The sequence below is a fragment of the Mycetomoellerius zeteki genome, unplaced genomic scaffold (genome assembly GCF_001594055.1).
Source record: "Mycetomoellerius zeteki isolate Tzet28-1 unplaced genomic scaffold, Tzet1.0 scaffold106, whole genome shotgun sequence".
Taxonomy (NCBI): domain Eukaryota; kingdom Metazoa; phylum Arthropoda; class Insecta; order Hymenoptera; family Formicidae; genus Mycetomoellerius; species Mycetomoellerius zeteki.
The window spans coordinates 2,481,628-2,495,071 of NW_017255975.1; the positions used below are offsets into that span (position 1 = coordinate 2,481,628).

At 34.4% G+C, this 13,444-nt stretch overlaps 1 protein-coding gene across 3 annotated transcripts in view; it reads right to left on the reverse strand.

The window, feature by feature from the left end:
- Positions 1-498: 498 nt before the first annotated feature.
- LOC108724701 (aquaporin homolog protein drip) overlaps positions 499-13,444 on the reverse strand; it is a 34,625-nt gene continuing 21,679 nt past the window's right edge. For all 3 annotated transcript variants that reach the window (XM_018451261.1, XM_018451269.1, XM_018451278.1), the window contains 2 exons: positions 3,423-3,566; positions 499-1,354 (listed from right to left, as the gene is read on the reverse strand). In XM_018451261.1, coding sequence (XP_018306763.1) covers positions 956-1,354; positions 3,423-3,566 — 543 coding nt within the window. In that variant the 3' untranslated portion in view covers positions 499-955. The remainder of the gene's footprint in view (positions 1,355-3,422; positions 3,567-13,444) is intronic.

Genomic DNA, 13,444 nt, shown 5'->3' on the forward strand with positions numbered 1-13,444 from the left:
GAGCACACTGTAGAATAGGCTTAAGTGGCTTTTTCCGGTTTAACTCTGTAGATTAAAAAAGCTCTAGACAAAAATAAAAATCTAGACAGCACTATTTGATATTGTGAATGTAAATATTATAAATAATACATTTTCAGATAAAATAGAATATTATAGGAAAAGATAAAATAAGTTGAACACCCAAAAAAAATATTCTGCCATTTGGCGGTTCCGTGTTGATGTCAAAGGATTTTCCATTTATGTATCCTCAAGAGAGGATACTCTTCAAAGTAAAGGAATTTCGTATAACCATAATGTACTGGATTTAAGATTGCAATCCTCTCAATACTAGAAGTTTTGCATGTACTGACATGCACGCGTACTACAGCAGCACGTAAATGACAAACTTCTTCTAACAAATAAGCGTGCCGCTAGTATTTTTTTTTTGTATATCCTCTTATTTCAAAAGACTATTCGAGTTATTAAAATAGAATTTTCTATAAAAAAATTTATTTTTGATCGTAGCTCATGTGTCCTCATTTTTATAGATGAATACATGTCATAAATACACGCACCTGATTAATATAAGATTAATGTAAGATTTTTTGCTTAGAGGAAATGCTAAGAGGAATTCCCCGCTTATCGGCAGAATATTTTTTTTGGGGTGAATAGATTTACACCACAGAATAATTTTGACCGAAATAATCTTCCTTCCTAAATTCGTCGAATCTAACAATTCGATCTCCTTTAATTCGCAGCGTTCAATTCCACTTAGAAATATCCTACAAATCGTATTTCTTCGTGAACATGATCTTGATAAATGCAACGAACGAAAGTCACATAATCGTTTCGCGATCTTCGCGTCATTATCCTTACAATTCTACTTCTTTATTTACACTCGGGAAATCTCTGGCCTTCGCAGGATATTATTGTTAGAGCTCATCTTGCATGACCGTACAGGATTCAGAGGTCGCTTTTAAAAGTCATACGAACCCTCCTCGTCCTCTTTGTTGACTCTCAGGCCCATCCTGTACACGCCGCCAGCCACAGCGCCGCCAATGAGTGGGCCCACCCAGTAGATCCATAGATCTTTATACTTGTCGTCCACCACGGCTGGACCCAGACTCCTAGCTGGATTCATGCTGCTGCCGGTGATGGGCACCGCCGCCATATGAGCCACCGCGATCGCCAAACCGATCGCAAGTGGGGCCCAACCCTTCACGTCGGTCCTCTTGGGATCCGTGACGGCGTGCACGACCAGCACCAGCAAGAACGTGATGATTATTTCCACTGCTACACCCTGAGCGTCAGTCACTTCAGGATGCAATGCGGTGGCGCCTAAGCCATGGGAGACTTGCGCTTTAGGTAAAAGCAGCTAGACGAAAGAACGATTCGATTAGACGAATCGATGATGTCGTGATAGGAAAAAAGAGAAATTTTTATGACTATCGAGATGCGTTCAGCGGATCTGACAGTTGAGTGAGGGACTGCACACATAATCAAAAGAGTAGAGAATAGAGAATAAGAATTTCAATCTATCAGAAACTGTGTGTTCCACAGTATGTGGTTTCTGATAGATTCTGTAAAAGTTTGATTAGATGATCTAGAATATTCTAGAAAAATACACCACAGCGAGCGCTCATTCAACTGAATTTACCAAACGCGGTCAATGTATAAATGAACTCGCAATGTGCAGGTTTTAAATCGTTTACAATAATTCACAATCAAACTTTTCTTTAATAATGTCACTAATTAATCATTGAATTGACGCAAAAGAATGACGGGGGGTATCACTGGCTGCGTTCAGCAGAGAAAGCAGCTTTGCAACTGTTGTAAAATTCTTCAATACAATTGGTTTTTGCTTTTGGTTCCTTATGAATTTAAATATATAAACCAATCATATTGAAGAATTTTACAACAGTTGCAAAATTGCTTTTTTTGTTGAACGCAGTCATTCTTTATTTTCTCCCTTTCTTTATTTTATAATTAGATGTTTCTCCTTTACCATTTAAATCAGATTACAATGGCAGTAGAGCAATAAGATTAACCCACTGAGAACCGCTGGTCGATTTTTCGATCAAAAAAATAAGTCAACTTTGGAATGCGAAATTTTTGGCAAGTAGGCTCCTTAAGGGCATAATAGCTTGCCATTAAAAGGATTTTAAATTTTGAGAAAAAAAAATTTGTCTTGGTCCTTAATGGGTTAAGCATTAAAATGAAAATAAAGTATTTAATGTCGTTTTATATATATATATATTCGTCGAAATTAATTCGGGCTATAAAAGATACGCAAATTTTTTTACTATCAGGTACGCACGCACGCACGTGCGCCGCTGTCCCTCACGCGCGATCCAGATGGTCGACTCGACCACGACCAGTTTCTGATGTAACGGATGTGCGGAGGAGCCGGGGAGGAGAGGCGAACCTTGACCTTGCACAACGACGATTTAATTGATACGGGTAAGACGAGGCACCTTCGGAGTCTCGCACCAAATCGAAATGACAGGCTATCAACGATCAATTTCACGCTTCGGCCGGACAATCATTGTGATTACGCGCGTGTAAGAAACGTAAGCGCGCTTAAATGTCGAACGCGCGACGCGTCGGCGATCTCACCGGTGTGCATTTTATATAATTTATGCAATGTGATGCTCAGTAATTTAAATTCTAAACAATTTAAATTAGTTTTAAAAGTAAAATAAAAAAGAATTAAATTTTAAATGATAATAAAGATGAAGGTCGCTACAATCATCCCTTCTTCATGGCTTAATTAATTAAATAGAATAATAGATAAATCTAAATTGTTATATAATCCGATCGTTTTTCAACATTTCTTCTTTTTATTTGAAGAATTTTTTTCAGGAGATAAGAAAATCAGTTTAAAAGTTATTAGAGGTTGTGTACCATTTATTTTCATTTTTACGTAAAAATGAATTTTTAGTGCAAAAATGAAAATAAGAGGAATAATCTCCAATGGTCTTGATCTTGAATCCAGGACATGATCCTGAACAACATTCAAAAGGTTTTAGCCATCGATCGGACATCTTGTATATGCTAATGCCGACTATACTGTAACTTTCAAGCCTCATAACTCGAAAAGTACTTAATGAAAATGAACTTAATTATAGTGTTTTGGAAAGCTCTCGAGGTAAGCTACAAGAATATATAATAAAAAATGGGGGGTTCCATTTAAAAAATTCAAAGTGGCCTTGCTGTTACTTTGACAACGCTACCCAAGCTACAAATGGTACCATCTTATGCTCCCCTCAAAGTCATAAAACTTTTGTCTGAACATATTAGTCATTTGACACACACTTTCAGAGATAATAGTTTGTAACACTTTACATGGGCCACCCTGTATATATATTTGGACTAAATTGCTCAATTGTTTAAAAAGAAATAAATCTGGTGTTACGGTGAACTTTTGAATTTTTATTACGTACCTTAAGAACAATAGAACCCGCTATAGCGCCGCAACACTGACAAACCGTATAACAGATGGTTTTGAGAAAACTGCAATTTCCGCTAATTAACAGACCGACCGACACAGCCGGGTTTATGTGACAGCCGGAAATCGGACCTAGAACCTAAAATAGAAAAAATATAATATCGTTAATAAATTTTTGTGATTTTTCATACTCTCTCTTATGAAAGTAAAAAGTAAAATTTTATAAATGAGAAGAGAGTTATAAAATTTTAAAATTTATATTAATTAATATATATATGTATAAATCACAACATTAGTAACAATTACATTATCGATCGGGCCAGTGCATTTTTTCAAAGACTTAATTTAGAATTATTTTTTGTGCTTAGAGAAAGAGAAATTCATTTTCCTCGAGACTTTTTTTAGCCCATTAAAACTATTGCATTAAATCTCTTCAATCTCTTCAATTATAATGATAAAGCTGTTTGTTGTCATAAATAATATTATAATAAATAGCGAAATATATTTTTTAGTTATGGTTTCTTATACACTTTTATAATAATGTAATTAAAGGATTCAATACAGTCAGTATATAATAATACTGACTGTATTTGGCATTTATTTAACATATAGTTCACATTACATATACTATGGAATTTCAGACATAAGAGCTCGTTTTAAATATGAGCCAATCCGCAGAAATTAAAAGCATAAATCAGAATTTAAAGATACGATCTTTTGTCATAATTTTTACATTGTGTTCTTTACGTACTTTTACATTGCAACTTTAAAGATTGTTACTTCGTCGACAATGGTTATGGTTATGTCACGCTATCGTTGTATCTTCCATTAGAAATTATTGCGAGAGTGGTTTACGATTTACGATCCACTTCTCGATCGGCGAGCTTGCGGCTAATAAAACCCGAGCCGTGAGAAAATTTCTAAAGCCTCTTTCGTAATCACATCCCACGCTCGCCGCAAACACAGGAGAAAGAGAGAAAGAAAGAAACAAAATTCATTTCTCGCATTTATTTCGGACAGTTTCTCAGCGATCAATGTCCTCGCGTTGTTTTGACAATCTTGAATTGTGTGTGTAAATTCCCTGCTTGTAAATTCCCCTTACGGCGTGTCATTACGCAGAAGATCGCATAACTCCGAAGCCAACTCGAGGACAACCCGACTTCACCTTCTCGTAGATAGATGGGTGATCTTTATAGGAATGTCTATAAAACTATTTTGTGAAAGTAAAAATATCATACTATAATATGATTGTATTTAAATAAATGCAAACAATAAAATGAAAAATATGATAATAAAGCAGATAAACAAAAATGTAATTAAATTTTCGGCGATAATTATGAGTGTATCTGCGAGGTGTCTTGATATATAATATTTGTTAATGCACACAATTTCTGAAATTGAAGCATAAACATGGTATATTTAGAGAATCAATGTTTGATTTATTATGACATTGCATGTGGCTGCTAATCGATAGCAGATGGTAGATGAACGCAAATCGATCTAATTCATATGCACAATTTGTACACAGAAATTACCTGAGCCTGCTCGTAAATTCACTCTGCAAATTGCTCGTAAACTTCCACTTGATATTGACGCAAACATTTTACATTAATAATATCACCGTTCAAATACGATTATGGTACACGACATAAGTTGCATTAGACTTATGTGCACGCAACAATTAATTGATTACTTTGCAAATAATATGTGAGAGATGCATTGGCACGCTAGTTATAATAAAAATTCCTTTTCTATAGGATGTGCCGATACCCAAGTAGAACACAGTTATATCATCATGATACCAAAATGACTCCAAAATGATCATTAAAAGTCACTTTTCATCATTTTAATGTCATTTTAATAAACGTTATTGAGACTTATTGTTCTGCTTGGACAGATTTTTTTTCACATCATTTTTTTTAAATGATCAACGCAAACATGATGCCCTCTTTCGCGTTTAAACAGGAAAATACTCTTTTTTTTTATCTTATAAATAATATTCAGAGAGATACATTAAAACGCGCCGATTTAATAAAGATTCCTGGACATGAGTAATTATCCCAAAACGATATATTCCTTCTCGAGTCGAAATTTTAGTTTTACTTTCAATCTCTTTCAACCTCAATTAAACCTTATAAACCTGTTTTGATACTTAAACAATCAAATTGGACATCTTTTAACATCACTTAATCTACAGCTTCTATTTAGAAAACTTCTTTTGAACCTAAAATAGGAAATTTTCCTGTCCTTTATTCAGATTCAACGTAGGAGCTCAATTCATCAGATTAGAACCTATTCTAAATCTCTATAGTCTACATACGTCCTAATTAGAAATTTTTAGAGTCTACATACGTCCTAAAATTAAGGTTACGAGTAGGAGCAAAACTTCGACTTGGGTTTTTTCGCGAACGCGTCACGGAATCCTTCGGATTGATTCGGCATGCGAGACTCCGCAGACTTGACGGCGTCAGACTCGTCTAAGTCGGTTGGGGCCCGGCAGGCCCGGGATACGATGCGTGTCCCGACGCACCGCGGCCCAGTTCTCATGCACGTCGGCAAGGTCTCGACTCGCCGCGGGCGATCGGCACACATATGCGCCGACCACGATTACGCAAGTGTTCTCTCTCTCGTCTCTTTTGTCCCTTTATCTCTCTCGATCCTTGATCCCCGTCAACGTGTCCGTTTGTCGATCTACGATTTCCGACGAATCCACCGCACGGTTGCGAATCTATCGAGATATATCTACGAAATACTCGTATCGCGAATTTGTGTCATTATCCATCGAAAATTCGCCTAAGGGATTCGCCTAAATTCGATCGATGAATTATTGCAAGAAAGAAAAAGTATCGCGAACGAATGTACAGGGTGTCCCTGAAGCGGCCGCTTTTAACTTCAACGAGAGCCTCTCTTTAATGAGAGTCTCCTTAATAAAAGATTTTGGCCGAGAATTGATTTGCAATTGAAGCGGGCGAGACCGACGGTCAGGAAAGTCAGGTTCTTTTGTATTGAGTCCCAAGGGACTGTGCGACATGGCCTTGTGAGTTGCCAAGTGAAATGAAAAATCTCCGTGTCACATGGCTTTAATTGACATGTGCTCGTACGACGCCAAGGGTCCGTCTGAGCCTCGTGGAATATAAGTATATAAAGCACGTCATATTTAAAGCGCGCTTTAAAAGGGAAAGTTATGCCACTTTCCGCGACTCATCGGCCTTGTCTTCACATCGTTGTTCCGAGAAAAGTAATAAACGGACCCCCGGACGCACGCGTGAAATTCGCACATATTTCGGCAAGTCTTATTTTGCCAAAGTCCCGAACATCTATCTCGAAATAACTTGTATTTCTCTATCAATCCAAACACGACTATTCGAGAGACTCATGCAGACCTTAATGGTCTCTTAAATTCGTATTTTTAAATCTTCACTTTCAGTGAAATTAAGTGAAAAATACGGCATTCTTGTTCGAAGTTCTTTTGGAACAGTCATTTTAGTCGAATGCAGTTCAAAAACTTGATATTAACCCATCAATTCTCAACAAATCTTTTATATGTTAAATCTTTACTTTCGACGAAATTACTCCGAGAGTAATCATCTCATTTTTTTTTTATGTAAACTCTTGTGATGTTTCGACATTCAAATTTATTAATATTTGAAAATAATATGGATTTAATCATAATTTTCTGAAAAAAGTAAATATAGAAACCAAATAATAAGTATTAAACGAAATGAACATGTTAAGTACTCGTATAACTTATTATATGACAGTATTTAAAAAAATAAAGATTGTAATTAATATAACGCTTTTTTGCGGTTTTTATGGAATTACATATTTAAAGATTTCTAAAGAATAGCTAAAAAAGATAGAAAATATGTTAAAAAATATCCATACACAACAATATTTTACAATAATACATTTTTTCGCTGTTGGGGGTAAAAACATCAGGTGACTATTCCTGAATCAAATGAAAAGTATAGGAATTCTGTTCTAAGTTTCTTTGAGTTCATTTCAATCAAGTGCGTTTGAAAAGCCACATGAATCTTAAACCTTCACTTTTAGTAAAGTTGACCGAAAAGTGTGGCAATCCCGTTCCAAGTTTCTTCATTAGAATCGTTTCAACCAATTGCAATTGTCGGATCTCTCCGCGCGCTTCCATTCGCAGTTTCTTTAACGATCTTTAGAAGTCAAATGAAAAATTAAATTAATTTCAAACATCCATTCCAGTCCGCCGTAGATCGCACGAATTATCTCGCGGTTTCGCGCCCTCGAGGTCTTACGACCCACAGCCCGCGATCATTTGCTCCCGCCTGCAAAGTGCGCAGGATCGGATTCGAAGGGTATAATACTACGAACTGTTGTAGAACGTTTGATAAAATAAATGATGAACAATAAAAGAAAAAAATAATAAAATAAAGAACGCGGGATATGCGGCGATCGTTATATTTTCTAAAGAGTAACGAAAAATAAATATTGAACTCCTTATAATTGTATATAATAATAAAATTTAAAGGGCTAATTTGGAGTCAGCGCGATAAAAAGTGTGCAAAAAATTTTTTTGCTGAAGATGATTAAAACCGATAGCCGAAACGTTCAAATTTTATGTAACCTTTGTACTAATTATTAAATATATATAATATCTAAGAGCTGACCCCAAATTAGCCCTTTGAATATTATTATTTTATATACAGTTATATTTTCTTCTATTCGGGGAAGATAATTTTATCCAGATAATTCCAAATAACCAACCCCTCTTAACGTCTCTTTATTTCTCTGTTAACGCATGAATACTGAAGTGTAAATGAAGTACCGTAAAATGGGATAACTTCGGTCTAAAATCCGGCTAACTTTGACCCAAATTGTTTTATTTGGGCCGATGAAACTCATTCAGGATAAAATAAATCCAAACCTGAAATTGCATATTCGTCGTACACGTGCCACGCTCCTTTTTCGCGTGAATGAACGTGCACGTGTGACACGCGTTGCTTAAACTTCATCACGAATTAGCGACGAGCAGGTGCAAGGAGAATCACGCGCGGTGAATTATCCTAGACCTAGTCCGTAGAAAACGATAGGCAAAGCTGATCGCCTTGAATCACTTTACTGTCTCCTCCGAGACGGATCATCTTTTATTGTCATTCCAAATGGCAGAGATTGAAGGCTGTCAAATTCGCAGTAAAATCATAAGACTTTCAAACCCACAAGTGTATAAAGTGGAAAAAACGTCCGATTCCAGAACAGCTGCTGACCTTTTCAACTTTACTCTTTTAAAACTGGATTGTAGCTAAATATTACGGTATGATACCAGCGAATTAATAATGACAAATTGATAACGAAGGATTGCACGCTACCAGCGAATTACGTACATACATGCGATTCACTCGATTTTTTTGCATGACGTCGGACAATTAATTTAAGTTAAACGTCAATAAGATATAAATTCGATTGTTATTTTTATTTTTTATTATCTTTATTTATTTTTTATTATTCAAGTCACAATCGCGATAAGTGCCGTGAAACCCAAGATGATAATGATAATAAATAGTAACGAAAAAATGGGATTGAGATGTCGAGAAAGTTTCATGCCAGTAACGGGAGAAGGATCGAAGGATTCCACATTAATGAGATGCGTGCAAATTTACGACGCAAATTACGCGTCTCTTTCTCCTTTTCAAGACGAACCATCATCGTACATCGACTCGTTCGAGAGTTAAATACGACGGAGCACGAGCATTAAATAATAGGCCCCGCCAACGTATTGTCAGTAATTACCGTAAGGTGTCTGGCCCCGCTGTTCTGTTACAAATTTGTACACGTTGTCGGCGGCGCTCCTGCAGCGCGAAACCGCAGGATCGGATTCGCAAACTTCTCGAAGAGAGAAAGAAGAGAGAGAAAAAAATCTAATCTGAATTATTTTATTCGTATAGTTTTAATATATCATATTATAACATACAATAATAAAAATTCAGTAATTTAATTAATCAACAATATTATTTAATTAATAAACAATGGCAATTAAAAATTATATTTGATAATAATCAATTAATAATCACTAATTAACAATAACAATTAAAAAATTTGTAATCTATTAGCATTTGTCAATTTATTTTTAACTCTGTACATTTACTTGAACATTTATTGACTATTGTAAATCATAATTTATAATTAATTCAAAATATACATATTTCAAAAGATCCTTTTGAATTGGATGGATAATAATGATGTAGAGCTATTGTGCAATATAATTATTTAGTTAAACGAATTTATTCGACTATTGAATTTTCCTTTTGATTTTCTGTAAACAATCGTATCGATTAAATAATTTAAAGATGCATATATAACTGGCGGGCATCAGGCCCATCAATCTCTAGGATCCATCAATCTTTCCTTATCCTTTCCAGTGCGGGCCTGCGTGTAGAAACGTAATTGGGCTGCGTGACGCATATGAGCTGCAAAGCGTAGGACAATGATCTTTTGCCTGTGGGCCTGGCTTGCGCAACGATGCACGAGGGAGCGGCTCCTCTTGGGACTCGAAAAGGCCCCCAGCAAGATGATTCTAATGTTTGCCAAAGGATATGTCGTTCATACCGGAGGAGTCAGATTTTATCTTAGATAAATCCTATTTTAGATGTTCATGCTCGCTCATACATTCGATCATAACCATCATTTTCTATTTATTGTGTTACGCTGAAGCTTTTGAAACGCTTTATCAATTTTTTTCATGTAAAATTTTAATCATGCCCAATAGAAAAGATTAACAAAAAAAATTATACAAAATATTTAGATTGAAAATAATGTTAAAATTTTAAAATTTATACTTCTTTGTCTTTATTTTTCATTAATTTTATTCTTGTATTGTTTCTTGTATTAAAAATAAGTGCATTAAAAATCATGTTTTCTTAAAGTACTAATATATGAAACGAAGCATTTTGCTCAAATTTTTCTAATTTTGTCTAGTACGACTTCTAAATGAGACTGTGCAAATAAAATTTCGGAAAATGTGGCAAATTGCCGAAAAGAATCGCAAAAACATGACGCAAGATCGTAAAGCCTGGGAGAAAATGAAGTATCGAAACTTAATGTGTCGAAAGCCTTGGCCCGGCTCTAAAACCAATATTGGCGGGCATACGAGTTTTATGCAAATTCTTCCGAAAGAAAACAATGCGGCGTGTCACACGACGCATATTGCACAAAGCTGACGGGAGAGATAGAAAAATATAAAGCGACATTTAAAAACGAGCAATATCCTTCAATAATGATTAGCAACTCATCATAAATCAATGATCTCAAGAGAGCGAGAAGCGATTAATTTGACGAACGCAAAATAAGGATCACTTATTAGTTGTGTGCGTCTATCTTGTTCTAAAAATGACGGAGTAATCTAAAACACGAGATAATAGCGAGGATAATTTTTGCTTGTGATAAATTTGAGTTTATGCAATTACGTAAACAAACTCAGATGCTCATCATCCGCGAATGTAGATAATTAATAAGACACTCCCTTGTGATTTCTAAAAAGAAGAAGCCTTTTACTTCAACTAATTGCGTCCATTTAATCTTATGTCGTCACCCATCTAATTACACTGGCTTAATTAAATTAAGGTGCTATTATTTAATCAAACGAAATTGAATAGGGCGAACATCAATTTGACTGATTATGAGTGAGACATAATATATTATGTTCACAATGTATTAAAAAAATTAACTTATTACCTAATGAATAATATTTATAATGTCAAAATATTTGCAACAAAATATTTGAAAATAATATCTTATCATTATAGAAAGTTTTTGAATGTTACCTTCATGAAAAAATAGTATTGGACTCACAAAAAAACAATTGGAAAAACCATTCAAATATAACATTGCACACTATTCATCTCAATAGTTTTTTTGTACAAGATAACCATCTTGATCGATTAAAATTAGAAAAAAATTTATACTATGCGCGTAATATACAAGGTAATAATCTCGATCGATTAAAATTAGAAAAAAGTTTGTATTATGCGCGTAAATACTCATTCGATAGTTTCACAATATTTTTCCACAAGAGTATTTACACACATTAATTTAAGAATATGAATATATTATGCACTGGCTAAAGAAAAATATATATCTTTAAAAAATTCAGCTTTGCCAAAACAAGATGCACGTTAATTTAATATGCATTATGCACGTTGAGATAGACAAAATTTTAGTAACTTTAATTGTCAATATGAAAATTATGGAGACTCTTAATAAAATCAGCTACATTGAAAAAAATTATTTCTTTTAATAGTACTAAGTAAACATTTACAGTAAACAAATATTTATTGAATAAAAAAAGATAATTATTGTAAATCAAATTAGTAATTTTTGTGTCAAATAAATATACGTTTACATTTAGTAATATTTATTTAGAACTATTCAAACTAAAATTTATTAAAATTGAATTTTTTTTTTCAGTGGAGGAATCGTCAATCGCAATTTGTAGAAGAGATCCTCTAGGACTTTTCTTCTTGGTTAACGACGCCAACGACCAGTGTTTTCCGACGATCCGAGTTCGCTGCTGTTGCATCTTGCGTTGCGCAAGAGCAAGCTGCCCTCGCTCTTCTCGCCTCGCGCATGAAGAGCCGCGCATTTGCGTATAATGCGGGGCGAGATACGTGCGATTTGCATTCGAACAGAACAGGATCGACTGTGACTTTGCAGATCTGCACCTCCCTTCCCTCCTTTCTCACTCTTTCAACTTTTCATTCTGTACTCTTCCCATTCTCCTCGCTCTCTCGTCCTTCGACTTCCTCCCTTGCGCATGACGTCCCTTTCTTTCTTCTTCTTTTTTTTTTTCTTTTAAATATCGCCATCCTTAACCGGCCCGCGCAAAAAAGATGGTAGAACGCAGGATGAGGAATGGTTGGACTGCACAAAGTTGCAAGTGCATGAGGGATTTTAATAATAACGTTTGCGTAAGCTTTTCGTGAGCTGCTCTTTATATTCTCTCTCGTGAAGTCCAAATTCGTTGAATTGTGAACTACAGTATCATTAATCGATGGATTCTTCAAAATGAGATTTTAGTTTTTTTTTAAATTGATAAATATTAGCCATTTAAATTTTTTTTACTATTATTAAGTATTTGTTGTGTTCATACTTATATGTATATACTTATAAATCGAATTTTTTTTGTGTAGGCAATTTTCCTTTAAATTTAGAAAAAATCAAAAAAATTCGATTAAAATTAAAAAAAATTTATATAATTAATTTTAATTAAAGATGATTGGATTTTATTAAAAGAAAAATTTAGGAAATTGTAATTACAATCAGAAATCAATTTAATTAAATTAGATTAAAGGATCTGAAAGAGGACATTGAAGTTTTGTTGACAAAAAAGAGCATTAAATATTTAACAATTTGTTCAATTTAATTTTATGTTTAACATTTAATTTAACTTAATTTGAAAACTTAAAAGAAGACTTTAGGGGAAAAAACGATTATATGTCGGATAAATTTGAAATGACGAAGAAGTAGAAAAAGACGAATGTTGGCGACGCAAGGTTGCACGATTTTAATCGCGGGGAATTGCAGGTTTCGTAAGCTAATGAAAAGTGCGACGTGCACAACGGCTCTCATGCTTTTTGCCGGGCCTACATCTCGGGAACACCCGTGTCGCGTGGAAGAATACACGTTTCACGAGCACGTATTAATCTCTAAAAGAAATATTAGCATACTCACGAACGGATGTTATTTATGGCCCATTATAACATAAGAATTATTACGCAAACAAAAAAGGTCTAAATAAAGAAAGAGAAAGATTATCGTTACCTTGTATTAATAATTGTTACGTTATATTAATGATTAAATAAATTTCTATGCGCTAATCATAAATATGCGCTAAATCATTAAATTATATTGAACTCCAACTGAAACTATTAATATACATAAAAGGTAACACGTAATATTTTTTTATTACGTAGAATTTATATTAAATTTTATTCCATAGAAGTCAAAACAAGATTATTAAAACAAGATTATCAAAACAAAATAATTTTA